General features: G+C 40.8%; 1 protein-coding gene across 1 annotated transcript; it reads right to left on the minus strand.

The window, feature by feature from the left end:
* Positions 1-20,979: 20,979 nt before the first annotated feature.
* Positions 20,980-22,783, minus strand: LOC147443853 (mogroside I-E synthase-like). Its single transcript, XM_086526663.1, has 2 exons — positions 22,228-22,783; positions 20,980-22,071 (listed from the first exon to the last, which is right to left on the minus strand). The coding sequence occupies exons 1-2, from the start codon at positions 22,703-22,705 to the stop codon at positions 21,089-21,091; spliced, it is 1,461 nt and encodes a 486-aa protein (XP_086382789.1). The 5' UTR covers positions 22,706-22,783; the 3' UTR covers positions 20,980-21,088.
* Positions 22,784-25,715: the final 2,932 nt, after the last annotated feature.

The raw sequence follows: 25,715 nt of genomic DNA on the forward strand, positions 1-25,715 counted from the left end.
AGTGGCATACTATCAATTCTCGTGGGCATTTTTGCTCGTTGACATGCATCGCATAGTCGAACAAATTCTTTCTCATTGGCAATCAAATGCCTTCCATCAATATAGCCTTGGTTGTGGTTTCATGAGAGAAATGACCCCCCGATAGACCTCCGTGTGCTTGCTCTAAGATAGGAAGATAATTCTCTTCATTGGTGCACAGTTTAAGCTGTTGGTCTTTTCCTCTTTGATAGAGTTGATTTCCCAATCATTGTATAGTTGGCTGCTTCAATCTCTATTGCCCTTCTTTGTCTTTTACACATGTCTCTTAGTCAGATATTTGACCAGTTATCTACTCCACTATGGTGTCACTGAATTCGGAAATAACATGGCATGGGTATTGCGGACCTCTTTCTTTACATTGAGAGCAATCACACGTGTAATGCATTATAAACGTCTCTTTTCATGGTAGGCCAGTAAACACCTAACCAAGTCAACCATCATAAGTTTTGATCTCATGAAAAATGCAAACCTACTATTGTGGTATGAGCTTGACTCAAGTAATTTTTGTTCCTCAAAATAAATGCACAAAAGAAGAACTCCATCCTTGTTTTTACGATACAATATTCCAGCCAAAAATTGATATAGGACAGATTGCTCAATCAATCATGGTGTAATGGGGATTGGTATTTGGGAATCTACTTGTGCTATGGTCATTAAGGACGTGAGATCTTCCGAACATCTTGGAATCATTTCTATAGAGAATAGATACACATCTGGTAAATCATCTACTCCATTGGGAGCTTCCCCTGTGGTGAGTCTTGATAGATAATCTGCTCTCTGGTGTGTGGTGCCTTTTTTCACAACCACTATGAAGTCAAATTCAAGTAAGATGATGAACCGTCTCACCATCCTTCTTGTATTGTACGGCTTATTCACCATATAGAGTAAGGCTTGATGGTTGACAAAAACGAAAAACCTCTTAGCTAAGTAGTGTCAAAGTTTCTTGACTGAATACACCATACCAAGACCTTCTCTTTCAATGGTTGTGTAGTTCTTTTCCGCCAGGTTTAATTGTCAACTATCATAGGAGATTAGAAAATCCATGGTTCCCTCTCTTGGCTGAGCTAAGATGCAGCCAATAGCAAAACTCGAAGCATCAACATGCACATGCAACACTTTGCTCTAGTCTGGAGCTTTCATATTGGTGTTGTGGTCAAATCTTTCTTAAGATTTTGAAATGATTCCTCACATTCATTGTTCTATTCAAAATGAGTGATAAGGCTATAAATGGGTTTAGTGATTACTGTATACATGTAGATAAATCTACGATAGTAACCACAACGTCCCATAAATGCCTGGACTTCTTTGGTTGATGTTGGTCTAGCCATTTCAACAATCACTGACACCTTTTCCATGTCTATGGCTATACCATTTTTTGATACAACGTGCCCAAGAATGTTTCCTTGTCTAACCATAAAAACATATTTTTTAGGATTTAAACAAATCCTATATAGACAACATTTCTCAAAGACACATAGTAAATGTTTGAAGTGACTCTCTTGTTTTGTGAAGTACACACAAAGATCATCCATGTAAGTGGGTGGTGCGGGCACACTACTCACATGTGTGGCTTGTGGAATTGAAACACTAGATGTTGGAGACAAATTGATTTGTATATTGTCTTTTCTTGCCCTCTTTGAGATTTGCAGGAAAAATTTAGTACAATTCTTGATTGTTAGTTGGTTAGTGACATCTGGAAAAATTGCTAAACCTTAGGGATACAAATTCTCACCAAATTGTTTTTGGGCCATGCAATGATTGTACCCTTTACCTTCTTTAAGGGAGTAGTCTTTGTATCAATGGAAGGGAGGAATATGAGAGAGAGGAGTGTCTTTGCCGTCATACACCTCAATCACAAAAACAACATAACAAATAGAAGGGAATTTTTGCCCATGTAAGTGGGCTAAGTTGGACGTCTTTTCAATTTGTCTTTGCCCAATTGCATCACCGTCGTAAATGAAATTGACATATTCACCAACACCATCTCTCTTTCTAGGGGCCATTGCAAATCTCTTCAAAATTGAACCTACAAAATTTAACAATAGCAGCAATGTCTAGTATCATTATAAGTTTCTCTATCTGTCTCTCTAAAGAACCCTCTCACTCCGTCTCCTCCCTCCCTGACTCTTTTTCCCTCATTGTCTATCCTCTATATCTCACACTCACTTTCTACCTCTCACAAAGCTTTGTAAAAGGGAGCTAGGATCCCACTTATATAAATCTATAGGTGGAAGAGGGCAGGTGCTATAACTACAAAGAAGATTTTATTAGACCGAGGAGATAAGATGCTCTGTCTTTTTTCCTCTACTTATCTCGATCACCTCATATATCAAAGTCTTCACAAGTTGTCCCTGTGCTCCCCCCCTCTGTCTCTCTCTCCAACCTATCTCTAGCAACCCCCTCCCCCCCTCTCTCTATATCTCCCTCTCCCTACCTATCTCTCTCTCTCTCTCTCTCTCTCTCTCTCTCTCTCTCTCTCTCTCTCTCTCTCTCTCTCTCTCTCTCTCTCTCTCGCTCTCTCTCTCTCTCCCCCCAAGATAAGTGGACGTTTATCATGAGAGAGAGAGAGAGAGAGAGAGAGAGAGAGAGAGAGAGAGAGAGAGAGAGATGGGGTGATAGCAAAGTTTCGGGGGGTTCACTATATAGAGATCTTGTAAAGCACGTGCATTCAAGAGGTATTTATGAAACCCCTTATTCTACATTTTTTGATGTATATAAGACCCTTTATGTACCATTTTTCTTAAATAAAAAGGCCCCGTATGTACAAAATTTTCACTTTTCCATTTTATAACACCCTTATATATGTATATTTTTTGTAAGTTCATAAGAGATATTAACCCCTTTCGTTGAACTCATATGCTATTGTACATATTTTTCAATGAACCCCCTGAGAGAAAAGACGAGAACAAGTACCTACTGTGTGTGCTCATTTCTCTAGCAACACATGCCTATAATCAACCTTCCCCCCCCCCCCCCCCCCCCCCCCCCTCTCTCTCTCTCTCTCTCTCATTTAAGAAAAACGAGAGGGAGAGAGAGAGAGAGAGAGAGAGAGAGCAAGTGGGAGAGCATAGTCTCCCAAGCTTGAGCATGAATTGCATTAAATAATGAGTTCACTAAAGCAACTAAAAAACAGATTCTCTCTCTCTCTATCTATTGCCCATTCTCTCTCTCTCTCTCTCTCTCTCTCTCTCTCTCTCTCTCTCTCTCTCTCTCTCTCTCTCTCTCTCTCTCTCTCTCTCTCTCTCTCTCTCTGATCACCCACTTATTTAACACAAGGAGGAGGAGGGAGAGGTGATGGTGAAGCAGAGAATGGATGAGAGAGAGAGAGAGAATTGGGAAAATAGCAAAGTGCTAATTCCTCCAGCAACATATATGCCTATAATTAATCTTAGTTGTCTCTTATATAAGAATTTTAAAAGCATTTTCAAAAGCAATGAAAAAGAAATATATATCTCTCTCTCTCTCCCCCCCAACAACTAGGTGCTAGAGAGAGAGAGAGAGAGAGAGAGAGAGAGAGAGAGAGAGAGAGAGAGAGAGAGAGAGGCACTTGGAATCAATTTATTGAGCATTTTTAAAGCAATTTTCTTCAGCAAAATCAAAATCAAATGAATGCTTAAGAGAATTAAAATCAATTTATTGAGCATTTTTAAAGCAATCAATCAAAATCAAATGAATGCTTAAGACTGTGTGTGTGTGTGTGTGTGTGTGTGTGTGTGTGTGTCCAAGCACATAAGCAGGTCATTTTGACGTGTCACATTGTACAAAGAATAGAAGCAAAACCAATTGAGCATTGACACATAAAGACAATGAATGAAAAAAATGTGTCAATTATCCAATGCAGTATTACAAGATATAATCATAGAACATGGTCTGACTGTATGTGGGAAACAAGAGATAATGGCAGCACACAATACTCGACCACCCTGTCTGTCAACGACACGCGAACACTCAAAGCAAATCCTCATTGGAGAAATTTCTTTGATGGGTAAACATGTTATGGTTTACATCGAGTCCAAAGTAGTGAAGGAAGAGAAAGTAAATGTGCTTGCAAGCCATGTATGGTTTTTTCTATACTATGCAATCTGTGAAGTCTCCACGTAAAAATTAGAGAATGTTTGCGATGTGAAATTCAAAAGAGTCCCCTTGAACCTGTAAAGTAGAGGTTCTCGCCACAAATTTTTCATGTAAAGTAGTCTTAACAACAGTGTGACCCACTATCTTAGCCTCCATTGCAACTGCCGAGTTGACTCAGTTTGATGTTGAACCAACAATCATGGGTGGTTGATAACGAACTTGTACCGAATATGTTGTTGAAGAGAGAGCTATTTTCCCAATTCTCTCTCTCTCTCTCTCATCCATTCTCTCCTTCACCATCACCCTCTCCCTCCTCAGAGAGATAGAGATAAAGATAGAGAGAGAGAGAGAGAGAGAGAGAGAGAGATTTGGGTGGTGTAATGTATGAAGAGTGACCCATCGGATTTCTCCCAATCCGTTATACATTGGCGTTGTAGAAAAGCTTCATTCACTTGGGAGTCAATTGAAGCGTCATGTAGCAAGTGTAATGCATCCCATCTCCCAAACCACTTCTTTATGTCTTGCATCCATCCCGTGCGAGAGAGAGAGAGAGAGAGAGAGAGAGAGAGAGAGTGGAATTGGAGCTAATCTCTTCAGATAGCTGATTCTAGTGTTAGAATTTACAACTACTGGAAGTCTTCAGTTCAGTTAATGAGATTGAATGGAGTATAGAAACTGAGCTGGAATAGTTACTGAACTGAAATACTCTACTGGAGTTAGGAACATAATGAATGACTGGAAAAGTGTTTCAGATTGAGATTCAGAGTTTACGGATACAAGGTATTACATACTGAAGCTTAAAGGACCACTGTATTAATGATTACAGAGTAGAGTTACAAGTGAAGAGATTGTCACTCAGGACAGCTTCGAAGACTAGAACCAAAAGACTAGAAGTAAGAAGTCAAAGAGTGAAAACAACCCAAAGTACAATCAGCCTGATTACAATGTAATAGGTCCTATTTATAGCTTCTTGAGGTTACTGTGGTAACCACCATGGTAATTAGTGGTTGGTCCATTGTTCAACTTCCTGGAGATGATTCCCACCTATTGAGACTATCTCCGCAGTCTACATCCTTCCCTCCTTTCTTGAATTTCGGTAACACTCCAAAATTTCTGAAAAAAATCCACCGTGTGGTCCTTCTGAGGTGTTGAGGAACCTCTTTGCCTGCTTGCTCAGTTGGCCAATGTTCCTCATGAGTCGGCCTATGTTCCTCATGATAGTGTTCTTCTGAAGTGTCTAGCTCTCCTGGTATTGCTAGCTTTACCATACTTCATGCTTGTTGAGTGCTTGACACCCCCTATAGTTGTAATTCCATGGGTGTCTAGCCAAAGAAACGCCAACACCTTACTGAAAAATCCACCGTCTGATTCTAAAATTGGCTGGAAAAATCCACCGTTTGATTCTGAGGATGGCTGGAAAAATCCACCATCGAATTTTGAGATGGAACTATGCAGTATCCTTCCACTTAACCCGCTTCCTCTTGACCTTCGATCGTGTTGGTGTTTCAGAAGTCCCAGTGCCAGCATTGTCCTTCTAGATAAGTCCGTAAATGGCCTCCTGCTCAAGCTGATCCCGCCTTTCTGTGGTCATTTCTACTTCATAAGGCGTGAGAGGATGATAGGTTTTGGTGTCGAGATCATAGAGCGTGCATTTGCCTTTTGTTAGACGAGTTCTGGCCAATTTGTGACAATGCAAAGCTGTATGGATCCATCCTTCTGGGAGAGGCTAATTTGTTTTAATCCTAGCTTCAAAGAGAATCTCAGCCATCCCTTTGTACTGTGGTCCTAGGCCTGGTTTAGCCGTAACATCCTTTTCAGGGATTTTAGAGGACTCCACAGTAAGTTGCAACAGCAGCTGGTTTGTGATCTTGGTGAGACCTTTAAGCTGGATTTTCCATTGTCCCATACATAGCTTAATCCTCTGTATCTCCTCCTTTAGTTCCCCAGGATCATTTAATTGAAGAGCATCATTGAACAGTGTTTGCCAGGTTTTCCAATCGATAGTAGATCGCTCATACCAATCCCGAAGATCATCAGGAATATTGTAGTATGTGAGCCAATCTACTGGTTCTGGATGTTGAGGATATAGTGCTGGGAAAAACCTAGACAGCTCAGCTTCTCTGGCTGGTAAGGCATACAGGAGGACTGGAGAATCGGGTACAAATTCTAGAAAATTAAGGACAGCCTGATTCTCCTGCTGCATTATCTTTCTAGTTACTCTGATCAGCTGAAACAGTCTTCGGAGAGTAGTTGCTTGTTCTCCTACTGTCATTTGAGTTGAAGGTCCTTTACTGGTGGTAGCCTGATCTTCAAGAATAGCCTGGACCCTCTGATCCAGAACTCTCATGGAAATTTGCATTTGCAGTAAAACCTCTTTTAATTGACCTCTGACATCCTTCATACATTTATAGGTTGTCTTGTTCCCCAACAGGAGCTCTAATTCAATGGCTAGTGAATAACAGTCCGCAGTTGACTGCCTCTGCCAATGTGGATTAACTATTTTGTCATCAGAGCTTAGTATTCATTCAGGTACTCTTTCTAGCAATTGAATTCTGCTAGGATGCTCAGGTAGTTGGCACACTTCTTGGTCATGGAAAGCAACTGATTTCCAATGTTGGACCATTCTCTGGATCCAACATATAGTCGCTCAAACCATTCCAAATCAGACAAAAGATCATCATCCTCTAGATACCTCCTGGTTAAAGGAGCTTACTGATGTCTTAGTCTCCTGTTCAATGTGATGAGCTGCAATGAATGTTGCTTATCACCTTTTAGGACCTCAGTCACAGATTTGCCTTTTCCTTTCTCATCCGTACTGTGTTGTGACTGGTGCACTGGTGAATTTCCAGTGTTGCTGGGTTGCTGATCTCCAGCTTGCTGATTACCCGACTGCTGACCTTCATACTAGTCTGGCTGGTCTGTATACTGATTTCCTCTTGTGGCCCCTGCTCCACCAACACCAGATCTTGAAGGTGGAGATGGAGGAGAGTCATCATCATCATGCCTTTCTTCCGGTTCATCCTACTTCTCGTCCTCTTCTGATGCCTTATCATCATCCTCATCAAGGTTGTTCTGCTGCTCAATATAATCTAAGATAGCTTGATTTGCCAAAGCATTGTTGTATTCAGAGAGTTTATCCTGCAAATCACTCTGCATTGTTTCCATGAGTGCTCTTAGATTACCTATATTGAAAACAACATTCCCCTCTGGATTCAAATATCTCAGCCAAATTATTATAGATATATCTCTCAGTTAAAGTGGCTTTCAAGGCAGTGTGACTAGTCAACAATGAGTTGAAATCAATTCTCTTTATTCTCAGAATAGTTTCGAATGTGTCAGAAACTCTTTCAGCCTCTGCCTTTTCTTCTCGAAGCGTCCGCATCTCAGAATCCATCTTAGACAACTTTTCTTCTAAGTGTTGAATGGTCCTAGCTGATTGATTTTCAAGGGACACTGTGCCGCAGGGACTGAGTTCCTCTCTCCTGCTCCAACTTTTCAACTTGCTGCTCAGTCTCCCTCAGTTCAGCTTTCATCTTGGTCACTTCATCATTTGACACTGAGGCATCCAAAATTTGGGGCCTATGGCATTCACAATAGTGTTCCAGGATGACTGAATAAGTACAGAACATCCATCATTCACTATGGTTGGGTCATAGGCAAGTGGCTCATAAACTGATACAGGAGCCATATATGGTAGTGTAGTGTAATCAGATTTGTGCAGGAGTAGACGTCCTTTGAGAGGATGAGTCTGCAGTTTTTGTAATCGGTCCTTCTTGGTTAAATGCAGAGCCGCCTCACTGTAAGGAATGAAAACCTTACCCAGTGGACTCGAAGGTACCGCTGGTCCTTTTCCCTTAGCTCTGTTCAGCACTAGTCCTATCTGACTGGTCTTTTCCTGCACTAGTGGTTGCTGAAACTTGCCCTGTTGTCTGGCTAGTTCCACCAGTGGTCTGGACAAGGGGTTGTTCTGAGACTGACCAATTGAAGTCTGGTCTGCTAGAGTCTTTTCAGCAGACACTGTTTTGACTTGACTTTCCAGCTACCTGAGGAAAGCACTGCTTTTGGCTAATGTAGTTTTTGGCCTTGTGGAACTGCCAGTCTCCTCTTGCGTGGCTTTCCTCTTTTGCCCAGTGATGGACAACTGGTTATCTGGGACTTCTTCATCTGATGACAATTCCACATTGTTAGTTATTGGAAAGGGCTTCTGGCTCCAAGCCATCCTTACTTGGTCATGAGCATTCGGAGAAGTCACCCAGTAAAGGAGCTGCCAAACATACCAGGCTTTGAACACATTTTGAGACTTCAATTTAGCAATCTGCTGAAGTACATTATGTGACAGAATCTGACATAAATTGATTGGAACTATGGCGTCCAATCTTTTTGCTAGTAACATAGCAAACAATTTTTTTGACACATAAGTTGGGTTGTTTTTGAGACTCACAGCTTCAGCTACAAAGCGGTAAGCAGCAGGAATGTCCAGACCTGCTCTACTGGGAACCCCTTGCACGCTTGCTTTACATTTCTTCTTGGCAGCCTCATCTTCTTTCAGCGCTGCACTGATCTGTTCTGATGTTGCTACAGTTGGCTTTGGCTCATTTGGCATTTTGAATGCAAAAGCAATATTCTCAGGTGTTACCGACACCTTTCTACCATAGACCATAGCACTTCCATCCTCCACATCGAAAGTATCAAGGACCTGTCTAATGATGGCTGTGTCAAACTCAATCTTGTTGCTACAGCTGGCTTTGGCTCATTTGGCACTTTGAATGCAAAAGCAATATTCTCAGGTGTTACCAACACCTTTCTACCATAGACGATAGCACTTCCATCCTCCACATCAAAAGTATCAAGGACCTGTCTAATGATAGTTGTGTCAAACTCAATCCTTGTGGCTTGCACAACCACATGCAAGTCCCATAGTCGGAGTAACGCTTCGGCTTACTTAGTGAACACATATCGCTGTATTTTACTGTGAGGAATAAGTGGAAGAGAAGCTTTTGCAACAGCAATAAGTGCCTGGGTTTCCTCTACAATTTCTTGCATTCTTTCCGACATTTTCTTCCTACCCATACATCGTGAAGACGATGACTCACTAGAGTAAGAAGAAGAAGACTTGCTTGAAGCTTCAAATGTGTATCCCGGTGTAGCTGGTAAAGATAGACAGTAATCAGCAGTTTCCTCAGACGGAGAAGTTTGTGGTTGTAGTGACGAAACTTCAGAGCTTGGCAATGGCGAATGGATAACAATAGGCAGACGTCGCGTAGGAGATTTACGAGGAAAAATACCCACGCGCCTTATTGTTATACGCGTCTGCACCATAAAAGCTCCACTACTTACCGTTCCTAGAGTCCTGTGCACCGCAAATGACATGGCACACATGCATTGGCTAGCTCTCTCTATCTTCTCTGAAATGATTACTACTATTAGTCCAACCGACCCTTTTCCCCATAAAGGCTGAAATTGATTTTGACACTTTACTGATTCTAATACTGCCATGGTGTTATCATGCTGAGATTTTCCTGGCCTTTTGACTGGTTCTGGAAGAGACTATACATGGAAAAGGCTTAAAATAGCTGATTCTAGAATTTCTTGGTCCTCAGTTTCCAGATTACCAGTACTCTTATTTCTAGAATTCTCTCTGTCTTCTGAATAATAAAGCTTGATTTTAGCCCCATTATATAGTCCTGGCAACAGTAATCCTGATAAATCTTTTAATGTAACTATGCCATTGGAGAACACCCGATCAATTTCGTATGGACCTGTCCAAGCTGTTTGTAAGTTCGGTTTCTTAGGGCCTAGCTTTGACTGATATAACATAACCAAATCTCCTTTCTGGAACTCCCTTACTCTGATTCGTCTGTCATGCTAGTGTTTCCTTCTTTATTGAACAATTTCTTGTTCCAGCATAGCCCTCTGCCTTAACTCATCCAACTTAGATTGTGATTAAAATCTAACCCATACTTGACTGCCATCTTGAGACTGGGTATGACAAACTCCATAGGCACAACAGCTTCGGTGCCATACACCATTCTAAATGGTGTCAATCCCATGGTGACCTTATAAGCTGTCTGATATGCCCATAGAGATGTTTGAAGTTTCAAGTCCCACTGATGTGGCTCTTTTTGCACAATCTTAGTGAGAATAGTCTTGACAGTCTTGTTACTGCTTTTGGCTTGCCCATTGCATCTAGGATAATATGGTGTGGATTTTTGATGCTTGACTGAAAGCATATCCATGAGAATATCCATAGTGTCATTGATAAAATGTGTACCCTGATCTGACACAATCTCCACAGGACATCCGTATCGGCAAAAAATATTTTCAAATAGAAACATAGTAGTAGATTTTAACGTGTTGTCGAGAAGAGCCTTAGCTTCTACCCATTTGGTCACACAACAAGTAGCCATCAATATATACCTATTCTTCCTTGAAGTAATTTTCTTGAAGGGACCCATAAAATCTAGACCCCACTTCATAAAAACACCCAGTGGTTGAACTGGTGTGAGAGGAGTCATATCTGCTACCATGGGTCTGCCCATTGTTTGGCATATATCACAAGTTTTACAAAAGCTTCTGACATGAGATATTAAAGTCTGTCACCACAAACCAGCCTGCGGAATCTTTTTGGAAGTAATATTAGTAGAAAAATGTCCTCCAAAATTCCCATTATGTGCCTCCGAAATGACTTGCATTCGTCCCTCCATGGACACACATCTAAGAAGAACCCCATCAACTCCCAATCTGTAAAGTGATCCTCCAATGATGGTGAACTTCAGACTCTTAATAATCATAGCCTTCTTCTGATTCTGAGTCCAGTTATCTGGGAATCCTCCTTTAGAAAGAAACTGATATACCTCACACAGTTTTGGATCAGTTGATTTTGCCGCTATTAACTGGAATAGTTCTGCATCTACTAGCTCGTCTCTTAAAGACACCTCAGAGTATCCATCCGTACTTCTGGACAGGAAATCAACACCACAATGGTTCTTGCCGGGCTTATGGAAGATACGAAATTCAAATTCCATCAAGAACATCATCCAGCGTATCAGTCTGCCTTGAATAATGACTTTATTGATAAAAAATAATAAGGCCTGATGATCCACATAAAAATGAAATAGCTTGTCCAACAAATAATGCCTGAATTTAGTAGCACTAAAAATCATCCCTAAGGCTTCTCTTTCAGTAGTTGTATACCCCTGTTCAACTTGATTGAACCTGCGACTGGCAAAGTATCCTCGATAATCGATTCTACCTTCGGTTTGAGCCAGTATTGCTCCCATCGCCAGTCCTGAAGCATCGACATGTACATGAAAAATGAAGTCCGGTCTTCTTTGTAAGTTCATAAAAAGGTAATGCCTGGGAAGCAAGCTTGTGCACAAATCGTCGATAAAAATTGATATATCCTAGAAGAGCTTAACTCTGACACATTCTGAGGTGCCTTGGCCTGTTGGACACACTGGATCTTGTCATTGGCCATTTCTATACCATTCCTGGACACTATGTGTCCCTGTAACTGTCCTTTCCAGACTAAGAAAACAAATTTGAATGGATTTAAACAAATCCTCTTTTCCTGGCAGCGCTAGAAAACCATTTTGAGAAAAAGTAAATGCTTCTCCTCCGTTGAATATATAGTAAAATCATCCATAAATATGGCAAGGAATCGGTGAAGGAATTCACTGAATATTTCCATCATACATTGTTGAAAAGTGGCTGGTGCGTTACTGGTTATAGCCACTATAACCATCCATAAAGCTATACATTTCATATTCTGCGATTTCATCAAGCAACATATCCGTAAATGGTAATGGAAATGGATCCTTAATTGTTTGAGCGTTCAGCTTCCTATACTCCACACACACTCTGAGCTTGCCATTTTTCTTGGGTACCACCATAATAGGGAACAACGAGTCACTACTAGCTACTTCAGTAATAATGAACCCAACCTTTAGAAGGTTATCAATCTCTTCCTTGACCTTCTTGGTGTAATTTGGATTCATTCGGTATCGTTGCAACCATACTGGTCTCGCATCTGGTTTCAATGGTATTCGATGTTGACATACCTCTAGATCTACTCCTTTAAGATCAGTATGTTCCCATGCAAACACATCCTTGTACTACTGGAACATATGTTGGGCCTTCTCTTTCATCTTAGAATTCAGATGCTAGTTAACTTTGATCAATCTAGGATTTTCCTCAGAACCTAAATTCCATTCCTCTATTTCCTGGTCATCTGGAAGTAACCAGTTAGGCCCTCCGCCTTTTCTCTTGGTTGATTCCTCAGCATAATCCCAAGATGGTCCTCTGATTTTTGAATTGCCATTTTGTTCTGAACTACCATTTTGATTCTCAGTACTTCTTCCAAGTGTTCAGAATCCACTAGTATACTGGAATTAACTGGTTCTTCTTGTCTTTCACTTAGCTGAACTGGCCTTTCTCCAAAGTTTTGCTCAATGAACTGGTCTGGGAATTGCTTCTTTTGCTTTTCAGTTTGATCTTTGTCTAGTAACACTGCGTTGAGATCTATCTCGGCTAATGGAAAAATATTCATTGCTGCCAGCATTCTCTCAATTTTCTTCACCTTATACTTCTGGCAAAGCTCTTCAGGTCTCAGCTCCTTTTTCTAGCTCCTAGTGTTGTTCATCCGAATCTGAATTCTGTTGCTGGCACCTTGTATTGTCAGTGTCTGATTAGCATAGTCGTGAACAACCTGTGCCGTTCGTAACCATGGGCACCCTAATAGCATTCCATATGCACCTTGCACGTCTAATACTAGGAAGCTAGTTTTGAACTTTTCCTTGCCCACTCTTATCTGCATGCCTTCTATCATACCAGTTGCCTGCACTACCCGATGGTCCGCCATTCAAACTTTGAAAGGTGCAGGTTTCAAATTTGTAATTCCCATCCTTTGCTGAAGATGTGCCCCCAGGATGTTTACCCCTGCTCCGCCATCTAGTATGACACCAGATAGTGGCTCCCACTGGTTCCTAACTTTATAATCTACCCGGATCACTGGCACTTCATCATCTCTGACAGCAGCCAAGTCAATCGTTGTGGCTTCCGCCTCAACCTTCCTTTGTTGTCTGATGAAATTCGCAGCTTCAAGCAAAGTTTTTCTAGTGTCCTCTAACTCTACCGTGAGTTTCTGAATTCTGTCACAAATTTTGATATGAATTTCCTCCTTCTCATGATCGGAGTTGCTATCAAAACTTGAAGAATTGGTAGTATCTGCACAATACCATTCCTTTGTTCTAGTGCTTTCAGCTCCCTTGTCAGTCCCTAATTCTTCCATCAATCCTTGAATTGCAGCCAACATGGTCTCATGTGTTCCAGACCCTGACTGATGTGGTTGTGCTTTCTCAGAAGACTTTGCTGGTATCTTCTGAATGACATGAGCATCAGAATTCTCCAGCTGCCCTGGCAGCTTCTTGGCTAAATCCTCTGTGATTTTTGCCGCCAATTCTCTCTGCTCCTGCCATTCATCAACCACCTTCTCTTTACCCTTGGCTTTCCACACCTCTCTCTGTTGGCCCATTTGCTACTTTCAGGATTAACTGGTTTTGCTGGAATTTTTGGGGTTTCTTCAATCACTACCCTTTGCTGCGTGTAACCGCTCGTACAGGAACTGGTTCTAGGGCTTTCGCCTCAATAGCCGCAGTAACAGGTGTTTCTAGACACTGAGCCACGAAATTCCCATACTTGCCACAAGTATAGCAATTCAGACTTCGACTTTGGAAATTACCACGACCCCGGCCCTGGCCAGTACTCCCCGGTATCTGCTGCGCGCTGTACCAGCACCACTGATACCTAATTTCTCTTCTTGGGGTACACTGGTAGTCTCCACTTTTATTGGTTTGGCATTAGTAAATGCCACCACCGATAGATCTTTCCCCCTTCTTAAAATGTTGAATGCGAATGCTGCAGTTGTTCCATAGATAGTCATAAGCTTTGCAGTAAGTACACTGTGGACATTCATTGGAAACATGGTCTTTGGATTTACACTTTGAACACCAAGTTTCCACTCTTCTTACTGGTTGTCTGGTCTGGCTGATTTCAGCAATCTGCCGGGCCATCTCATCAATCTTCCTAGACCAAGACCCCTTCTTAGTCTTGTCCTTGATTTTCTCATCTAAGCTACTTTCAGAACTACTGGAGGTCTTACTGGAATCATAGTTCTCAGTAGAAGTACTGCTATCATTGGACCTCCTCTTCTTATGACTTCTTTCCTTCTTAGCCTGTTGCTCTAGCTTCAGGGCTCGCTGCACCAGATCATTAAATTTCTTGGTTGGTGCAGGCACCTCTTGTTCCCTAAGCTTCTTACTTCGGACACCATTTAAAAACCATGCCCGCAATCGTTTTTCTGATGGTGGTTCTTGTAGCTGCCTTGTCAGTTCCTTGATTTTCTCAACATAGCTTCTCCCTGATAATATCCTTTTCTTTATCTTATCCAGTCCACAGAGGATATCCTCATCTTCTCGGTTGTCTGAATATTCCAGTCGAAAAGCTTTGAGTCGTTTATTATATGATTTGAGTTGGAAAGCTAGGTAATGGTAGTACCATTTCCTGGCTTCCTCAATGTCTGAGGAAAGTATTCCCCCCAGTCATCTTCATCAATGTTTTTCAACTCAGCATACTGTTCAAAGGCTTGGATATGAACATCTGGGTCATCTTTCTTCCCACCCTTAAATACTAGAAAAGAAATTTTCGATGAAGAGGTGTAATCATGTCGATCAGCATCGTTTCGGCCTCTTCTCATCTTAGGAACCTGACTCCTTTTTGAAGATTTCTTGTAATGATCTGTATCTGCATCCTAGTCAATTTCTTTTGCAGTCTCGATTTCTGTCTCTTCCCTAGCTTTTCTACTGGAACTGTGCCGACTACCTTTACTGCCTTTGGCTCCTTCATCCCCATGTGTGGTCAGAGAACTCCCGGCCTTGCGTTCTTCCCTTTCAGCCCTCCTTCGTCTGGACTGACTGGAGTGCTGAGAGCCCTTAGCCTCATCAGCTTGAGTGTGCTCCTCTGGAGCCTCAGTCGCAGTCCCCGGTTCAGTCTTAGGATCATAATCTCTTTCTGACTCCTCAGGAATAGGGTCAACGCAGTAGGATGGTTTTCGACCATGACTGGTTTTGGGTGCCATATCTTGAGCTGAAAATTCAAACTGGAGAAGTGGTTTGGTCAATGAGCAAACAGCTCTAGCCACCGTGATCCCCAAAATGGAATTGGATCTGATCTCTTCAGATAGCTGATTCTAGTGTTAGAATTTACAACTACTGGAAGTCGTCAGTTCATTTAATGAGATTGAAATGGAGTATAGAAACTGAGCTGGAATAGTTACTGAATTGAAATACTCTACTGGAATTAGGAATAGATAGAATGACTGGAAAAGTGTTTCAGATTCAGATTCAGAGTTTACGAATACAAGGTATTACAGACTGAAGCTTAAAGGACCATTGTATTAATGATTACAGAATAGAGTTACAAGTGAAGATATTGTCGCTCAAGCCAACTTCGAAGACTAGAACCAAAAGACTAGAAGTAAGAAGTCAAAGAGTGCAAACAACCCAAAGTACAATCAGCCCGATTACAATGTAATGGGCCCTATTTATAGCTTCTTGAGGTTACTGTGGTAACCGCCATGGTAATTACTGGATGGTCCGTTGTTTGGCTTCTTGGAGATGATTGCCACCTGTTGAGACCATCTTCGCCGTCTACAGAGAGAGAGAGAGAGAGAGAGGGAGGGAGGGAGACATATGGGGGGCATAGAGAGGAGATGAGCTATATATATGGACATAGATAGAGATGGAAAGAGAGAGGGATGGAGAGAGAGTGAGAGAGTGAAGGGGGGAGACATATAGAAATATGCTCATATAGTTAGAGATGGGGGGCGAGAGAGGAAGGGAGAGAGAGATAAGACGAGAAAGACAGATAGATAGATAGATAGATAGATAGATAGAGAGAGAGAGAGAGAGAGAGAGAAAGAGAGCAAGAAAGAGAGAGATAGAGATAGAGAGAGAGCTACATAACAATTGACAAAATCTCTCCTCAACAAAATTTCTCTAATAACTTCAATTACTTTACGAGTGAGGTTTTTTGTAAAATATGTAGTCTAGGGAATATTTGGAAAAAGCTCACTTCGAAGCTTGCTAAAAGCTCGCTCATTATCAATCCTTGAGATCTCCTTATTTGAAAATTTTAGTTAACAGGTGAGAGTCAAAGAACTGTTTCTATTTCATCTTTTGAGCATAGATGTGTGCAATGGCTACCAACCTTTGCTCACTAATTGTTCAAGATTCTCTAACTGTTTAGACATTTCATTTTACCCTTCCACTCTAAGCCTTGTGCAACTTTGATTGTTGGAAGTCAGATTCCATTGGTAGGATTGCATCAAGTCTAGTAGGCACGCTGACGAAAGAAGTAGCATTCAAAGTTGTTTTGTAAAAAATCCTATAAGCCCAAAGAGATGAATGGAGATTCATCTCCCAGTCAGTACATCTAGAGCTCACAATCTTTGTAAGCACAAAGCTAAGGATTTTGTTCATGTGTTCTGCTTGGCCATTTGCTTGAGGATGATATGGTGCGTATTTGTTATGGATATGCATAAACTTGTTTAGCAAATTTTTGGTCACCTCTTTGAGGAAATGCATTTTTCAATCGCTCACAAGCTCAATAGCAAGTCCATAGCTCATGAATATATATTCATACAAGAATGCAACCATAGTTCATGCATCATTCTTCCTAGTGGCTCTCGCTTCATCCCACTTGGTCAGATAATCTATGGCTACAATGATATATTGTGCTCAATTGAGTCTTATAAGCATGTGGTTGTATAGGACTAAAAAATTCAATACCCCACTTATCAAATGCTCTTGCTCCCATCATTGGTTGCAATGGCATGCTATCCATTTTGGTTGGCATTTTAGCTCTTGGGAAAGAGTCACATATTTTGACAGATTCTTTAGTAAGAAAATATATATTTTCCACCATATGTGAGCCATCAAAATTGCTCTAGTTGTGGTTTCATGAGAGAAATGACCCCCTACTAGACCACCATGTTCCTCTTCCAAGATAGGAATGCATTCGTCTTCATTAGCACATAGTCTTAGTTGTTGATCCTTTCCTCTTTGGTATAGTTGTTGGTCTATTATGGTGTAATTCATAGCCTCCATTTTGATTCATCTTGGTGGAATTTACTCATATCTTTAGGAAATTTTTGGTTTGTCAGATACTCCACCAAATACTTTCTCCACTTTGGTGCAACAAATATCTGGAATAAAGTAGCATGAGGTATAACTGCTCTCTTTTTACATTGGGAGCAATTTTTTACATAGGCATGAACATTCCAATTTACGTTTGTCCAATAAACCCCTCGAGAACCTAAAAAAGTACGAGTAGACATACGTGTATCCAATTTACTATCACACAAAGTATGCACTAGCCATTCTGACATACCCCTAGCCTCTTCCCTATCCACATCATGTACATCTGCATCCATAATAGGCTGATCTATAACTCTCTCAAAAACCCCCATAGGCCACACATTTGCCTCATTGGAACTTATATTCAAATATTCAAGTTTTCACCATTAAAAAGAGGCAACAAAGTGTCATAAATGTGTTGTGAGCTTACATTGTTATCTTTGGTACATGATAACAAAGGTGAACAAAATCTTCCACAAATACAATATCTTGTGAAACCAAGCTGCGTTTTATTTTCATATGTATAACATGTTGTAACCTTTGCTTTCAAAACTATAACCAACAAAAATGCATTTGACACTCTTATCATCCAATTTTTTGTGCTGCTTTTGTGGCACCAAAGCATAAGCTAAAACATATAATCAATAGATGGATTTTTATCATTCCATGCTTCATAAGGAGTCATCGGCTGCAAGGAATTGGTATGAGACCTACTAAGTACATAAGTAGCACACATGACAATTATAAATATGGTAACGCTTGACTCTTGACCATACAACTTTCCATCTCCATAAGGGACCTGTTTTTTCTTTCAGCAACACCATTTTGTTAAGATGCGGTATGTGGCATTGTACATTGGTGTTTTATCCCATGACTAGCCAAAAATGCATTTAATTCATGAGACATATACTTCCCCCCTGAATTTAAACGGAGCGTGGCTGTCCATAGTATATTTAGAGACATTTTCAGCCTAAAACCAAAAATTGTTTAAAACACTTTGGACTTAGCTTTAAGCAGATACACCCATGCATACCTAGAGTAATCATCAATGAAATTCATGAAGTACAAGTAATTACCCAAGGATGAAGTTTGCATAAACCCACTAGCATCACTATGCATAAGTTGTTGTAACCTGCAAGTAGTCCTTACTGAACTATCCTTTGGATACTTTGAACACTACATCTTACCCAAAATACATCCTTCATAAACATGCTTAGAAAGTGCTTCAAAAGGCCCAAAGAAGTGACTATATCAGATTTTTTACAAACTCGGCAAACTAAAAAGAAAATCAAATACCCAAAATGTGCATACCAAAGTTTGGCATCTGAAATAGCCGTTGAATCCGCAACTACATTTGCAAATTCTACCACACTTGTCATACAAAGTGAGCTTATACAACCACGACACAAAATACCAGATGGAACAATTTCATCACCAAAACTGAGATCGTGAACTATACATGTGTCTTCCACAAATTTGACAACAAAACCAAGTCTTGCAAGTGTAGATACAGACAAAAGGTTCTTTTTTATCCCTGGTACATAAAGTGCATCAACAAGTGTGAAAGAACTGCTGCGGTTAGCATAATCTTTCGAACTCCTTTGATCGGATAAGAGGCTTTGTTGGCATAAGTGATCGTATTCTCATGAGGGACAATCTCAAGAGAGGCAAACAAGTCACAATGCGAAGTAATTTGCTTTGTAGCACCACTATCAAAGTACCAAACATATGACTCTACAACAACTAGCATACATATATCATGGATAGAAAGATCATAAATACACTCTCCATACTAAATGCCCACTCTGCATCTATATCAACATTACAATCTCCATATATGGAAGATTCTACAATAGCTGCAATGGTGGTAGGTTCAACCTCTTCTTCTTGGCTTCTTTTGCCTTCAGCTTAGGACATTGCTTCATCAAGTGCTCATTAGCCTTTCGATAATGACAATGTGTCTTCTTCTTGCCTTTTTCACTAGAATTCATAAATGAGTGGCTACCAATAGAAACACTACACACGTGGTTTGCTACTCATTGAAGAACCACGAGAAGTGGATGCATTGCTATTGCTACCTCTTCTTTAAGCAGCAAAAAAAGCATGTTCAATTGCACGTTGTTTAGCCTTGTTCTTTCTTTAAAGTGACTCGTGTAACAGTAATGTGCATAATGCATCAAACTTGATAGCTTGAGGATTTCCTTGGGTCATAAGTTTCCAAGGACTCACAACAGTCTGATAAGAGTCTGGTAATGCATCGAAAATATTCTATAAAAGTAAACTTTCAAAAATAACTTCACTTATAGATACGAGTTGCTCATTAATATCCTTGATACCAGCAAGAAAAGTGTCCATGTCAACTTCTTGCATAATCTGACTCTAGCTCTTTACGTAGTAATGCAATTTTAGTCTCATTACGACTTGTATAAAGACTAGCCACCGTATCTTAAGCTGTTTTTGTTTAGTGAATGTAAGGAGTAATACTACACTTCACAGATAATTCAATCAATGCATGAGGCTACATGCCTAAGGCTACGCATCTCTAACATCCCAATGAGGTGCTCAGCTATTGGGAAAACAACTCTAGTAGCATCAAATATGTTAGAACCTGCAACATCCTAAACACGGCTATATCCACTGAAGGTAGACATACATCAATGCCCTCTATACCATTCCACACGTCCTTTGACACAGGAGCATGCATCATCACGTAAGCCCACATTGTCAGCCATGGTGAGCGATTGCACCTGATGCGAGAACTACCCCAAAAAAGGAAAAACCAAATGGGACCAAAACATGCCATATAGCACAATCCGAAGAGGATTGTAAGAGACTCGTTCTACAAAAAATTGCATTGACAAAAATTATTCACTTAAGGACGAAATTGTTTGCACAATACTACGCGTAATGCAAACGCAAGAAACCCGCGTCAAAATTTTGAGCACACCGAGCTCAAGCATACCAAGAGTATTTATTGACCTGCTCGTGTCCACCAAAGCTCACCCAAATCGGAAATAAGCAGAGGTTTAAAGGTGCTCCACATAATTTATTCCACAGAGGAGTTGAGCACTACTAAGTTGCTAACTTTTCCTCTATAAAGAAGCACAACTCTCAGGTACAATTAAAGGCAGCTCAAGTAGAGAGCCTTGAGTTGGATTAAGCCAAATTGAACAGTTGCAAACACTGCATGGCTCGAGGACGCGACCATAGAAGGTAATGAGAAGTGAACATAGGGGATATATTGAAGCACAGCCGTTTACGCCCATGTAGGGAACAGAGAGACTCTTTGTCCCATGGAGGCAACAATGCGGACTCTGGTGCTGAAGTACTAGCTGACTTCACTTCAAAGACATATTTCAATTGCCTGTGAGTGCACACATGCAGGTGACGGATTGTCCGAGCCCAATCGCACATTGTGAGAACATTGGAATCAATCGAAATGCAAGAAGAATTTGATCAAGATATTAATCTTCATTAGTTTCTAAACGGCTGAAAAATGGACTGCAAGCTAGAGAGAGAAATCACACTTCGAGCTTGGCACCTTATATAGTTGGATATGTTTGCATGATTCAAATATTGCTTGCAATTTCCTCATCATGTATTCTGTCCTGCAAATGTAGACGGCAGCTCATGAAGAACACCACATTAAAACTACAATTAGCAAATCAGTATATTAAAGGCAACTTCAAAGTGAACATAGCATTACAGCATTGAAAGAATACTCTTGTTACACAAGTAGTAATACAAACAAGAGGAAATGTAATCACAAGTAGTAATACAAACTAAACTGACGACTCCGCTTTTTGATCAGCAAGGCTACAGAGATCATGTATAAACTTATCAAGGTTCCTTCGGGACGAGCCTCCCTCTTGGACGGTCTTTTTCAACAATTCCTGATATTCCTTTACTCTTTCCCTAGCAATGGCACCTCGCTCTTCTTGCATCAGCTCTCTTATGGCTATTCCAATGGAAGCTCTTGTAGCTTTGCCTTCATGTTTCTCCACAGCAATACCCACCTTCCAGTGCTCCTCAATAAACCTTTTGTTGACACCTTGGTCAGCCCTTTGTGGCCAAGCTAGTATAGGAACCCCAAGCCAAAGAGTCTCTAATGTAGAGTTCCACCCACAATGACTCAAAAAAGCTACAATCGACGGATGAGCAAGCACATCCATTTGAGGTGCCCACGACACAATTTTCCCTCTTTCTGTTACCCTCTCTTGAAACCCTTCTGGCAGAATGCTGTCTATTGAAGTCTCATCCACCACCGACTCAGGCCTAATGACCCACAAAAATCTCTGCTCGCTTGCCTCTAGCGCGTGGGCAAGCTCTTGCATCTCATCTTTTGCGATCTTCGCTTCACTTCCAAAGGCGATGTACAGCACAGATGCCTTTTCTTTTCCATCTAGCCATTGCAAGCATGAACGGTCCTCTTCATAGGCACTTATGCCCAGTGGATTGACAGGCTTTTCTGTTCCCTTGTTGGGAGTATTGTGTAGAAATAAGGGCCCAATGGCGAGAGCTTGCACTCCGTCCGCGCAAAGAGTGTCAAGGGCTTCACTGTCAAGTTCATAAACGCTGTTTACAAGTATCCTGTATTGTTCGTTTGCATTGCCATAGGTGTCCTTGATATACTGACACACCCTTTGAAACCTCTCGGGATCTTCTTCAAAGTCCTCTTGCCTTTGCAAGAATTCTTTGACGAAGTCGGTTCCACGAATGGGTGGCAATCCGGGGATGCATGTGATCCATGTGTCCTCGAGTTTCCCTTGACATGCAAAAATGAAGCTATGAGGCTCAGGTATGGTAGAACAAAAATTCAAGGATGGTGGCATTCTGCATGGAAGGGAATTGATGCCGACCATAAAAGAGCTCATTCTAAGCAAGTGCAATCAACAATGGTGCTTAGCAGAGAGTTAAATACCTTTAAAAGGGATGAGGCCGGAGGATAAGAGACAATGGTGGTAGAACCCAATGCAGTAGATGAAAGCAGGGGACGACCAGAGCTCAGCACGAGGGATGCCAACCTTCACAGCAACGCTTTTCGACCAGGAGCAGAAGGAGCCGGAGATGAGGCAAGTGGCGGGGTGCGGGGAGGCCGCAAGGGCGAGGAGGAGGGATTCCAAGCTCTGCTGCTGGGTGGGGAGGGAGGCAATGACCTCAGGGAAAGAGGGGGTGTAAGAGGGGTCGGGGTTGAGGCCATCGTCGATGACTTGGAGGATGATAAGGGGGTGATACAGAAGGGGCGAGGCGGTTCTGTCGAAGCGGGCCTTAACTCTGGCCGTCACCACCAGGGTTACTCTGAAGCCCTCGCTTCTGGTTGCGAGCACCTCTCCCAGCTGCACCACGGGCGTAATGTGCCCCTGCGATGTCCAAGGGAGCAGCACCACATGCACCCCCATCACGCGCCCGTCACCGCCACTCCTTTCTCGTAGCTTATTACTTTATTTCATTATCCTCTCCCAAACCTTGGAGGCTGCGAGAGGATGAGGATGTCGGTTGACACTAGGATGGAGTATATTGAAAACAAGTCGATAAGTGAAGGCACGCTTCACTGAGGCCTGCCACAAATCGGGTGAAGATAACTTTTCATGATAGTGTTGATTCACAACATAAATTTGAAGTTGCAACATAGCTTCATCAATTTCTCTTCTCCGTCTTCTCTTCATGACACATATCTGAAATTTCATTATTTTTATGAGCTCTTCTCATGGACATGGATAAGCGAGAATTATTTTTTAATTTGGTTTGTCAATTGTTAGGTCTCTTCATTTCGCAGCTTCTCAGCTTTCTTTTGTTTTGTACTTTCAAAATGTTGACGTGAATTTTGATCACTTTAGTTTCTTTGTTATGTTTTGGGTAGAGTTATGTAAGTTATGGAATGATCTGACTAGTAACAATAGTTTGTTTCGGATGTAAATCTTGAAATATTTCTTGTAATCCAAATATGGTCTTATATTGAATGGTGTATCGTTAATGGTTGCACGATAATTTGTGTTAAGTTGTTAGTGTTCATAAAGTCGGTGAGATATGTGTAATGAGTGTTTTTCAGAGTAGCATTCACGTTAAAGTCTCCTGCAATAATAGTCGGTGTATTTTTTTCAAGGTCATTAAAGATTGTATCCAATTTTTTCTTTAGTGATGATAAGGGTGAGGAAGGATGTCGATATAGAGAAATTATGTTCATTGTGTGATGAGGGAAAAGTGTTAAGTTCATCGCAATAAGCTCAATACCGTCTGCCACTATTATTTTTGTACTGTTCAAGTGGTGATTTTTCTTGTACATCATCATGATCCCGGAATCACCTTGCGATGAAGTACAAGAAAAATCTGGAAGCAAGCATGTACTATTTTTGAAATGTGTTTCTTGGATAAACAAAATATCTGATGATATCAAATTTGAATCCCTTTTTATGTTCAAGGTGCATTGAGTGACATTGTGTTGAATGATTGTATAATAATGCTATCATTGTTCAAGTCACATAGGTTGTGGTTTATTGTTATCCCCTTTGCTTCTTCTTTAAGACGTTGAATTTTTGTCAGTACTATCGTGCCTGTTTTACCTTGTTCATGTTTGATGTTTTGTAGGAGATATAAATTATTTATTCTTGAAGGTGCAGTGTATATTAATCCATGGCTTCTGATATTTGAGGGATCGAAAGCCAATGCATGAAGCGTTAATCCTTGTGATTTATCAATTGTATGTGCTCATGCAGGTTGAATAGAAAACTGTGTTCTAGATATCATATTAAGTACGTTTTTACCAACTTGAAACTCTCTTGTAATTTTATGGATAGGTGTCCAATCTTTTGAAATAGAATTTGTGAATAAATGCCTGTTTTCATATCTTGTATGTTTTTCGATTTCTTTATTGTAAAATTGTATCAAGAGAATGATATCTTCGAAATAATGTGAGTAATATTTATAGATTTCGTCTGTCCCATTGACAAGGCCGTCTATTATGTTTAGATCACTTGCGCAAAGTTCTATCACAAGGTTTGGTTTCAAGCATAAAATTTTGTGCAAGCCACCACATTGTTTTGGGTCTTCAGGAATTCTTATGGTCTTATTACAGTTTTTTTTATTTCTTGTCAGTGGCTACAAAAGTTTCCGGTTTGTCATCCATGGTGTCGAATATATGCTTGTTATTTTTGTCTTTGGTTTTATTATCATAAAATAAATAAGAAATTTGCATTTCTTTTGACACAGAACAACAATAGTTTTGATTTAAGAAAGCCATGTATTCGTTTGTATGTTTGCTCTCTCGAATTTTGTTTAGAATATCGATATATATATTTTTATCTTGGCGCAGTTTTAGTTGTAATTCATAACATTTTAGACTTGAAAGCCAAAACGAAGGATTTATGGTTTCTAATATATTTGTTCTTTTAAAAGAATCCATTTATCTCAAGCAAGACTTGCTTGACAGAGATCGCCGCAAACTATAATATCCAATCCATCGAACGGTCTATCATTATATGTTTTATGGCACGCAATCTTGTGTTAATTTGTTCAAAAACGCTTTGTCCGACAAGAGATATTTCGTCGATGACAATCAGTTGTAGATCTATGTAATGTAATGATAACTCATCAAGTTTTTCAGCACTCAAAGAAGTCAGATTAGTGGTGATCAAAGGAAGATGTAATGTAGAGTGTAAAGTTATTCCATCGATATTAAATGCTGCTTTTCCTGTATATGCCGTCAATAAGATTTTTATGTTTTCAATATTTCCTGGGAATTGGAAGTTGTAAAAGTGCAACAGAGCTTGAACCAATAATAACAATAAAAACGTCCTCCTTGTCTCAGCGTCTCCTGTTAAGAACAAGTGCAATGGTTCGTGTGGAGAAATACGTTTTCTAAGCATGATGTCGTCAAGCAAGCGTGTTTGTTCATCGTTAAGCATATGTAATCGTTGATAATATTCATTATTTGGAATTACAATGTGTTGGGGTATAAAGCCCAATGTGGTCGCCCAGGTAAGTGGGCGGGCCGCCAGGTATGTACACATATTCTTTTGTAAAAACCTAATAAGAACTCATTATGATCTACACATTACAGTAGAGCGAGTTCACCATATCGTCGTGCTCTTCTTCTCGCACACTCTCTCTCGCGTCGCACTTCCGCTCGTACTCCTTCAACTGGTATCAGAGCTCAGATAGAGGCTCGGGGCAGCACTGCAGGAGGCTAGAGTCACCAGCTCAGATTGGAGTGAAATTCGACAGGCAAAGACACGGCCCCAAATCTTGTGGAAAGCCCGTAGGGCTTGGTGTGCTCGGAATTTCATTCTGAGGTCATCTCGGTCACCGTTCGGCTTCGACAAAGTTCTGTGCGGGCCATTTTCGACTACATGGTCTCAGCGGGTGCAGATCCGACTCTGCAAATTTAGGGTTTTCGGCCTACGATTGCAGATG

This window comes from Adiantum capillus-veneris, chromosome 13 (genome assembly GCF_014529385.1).
Source record: "Adiantum capillus-veneris isolate H3 chromosome 13, ASM1452938v2, whole genome shotgun sequence".
Lineage (NCBI taxonomy): Eukaryota > Viridiplantae > Streptophyta > Polypodiopsida > Polypodiales > Pteridaceae > Adiantum > Adiantum capillus-veneris.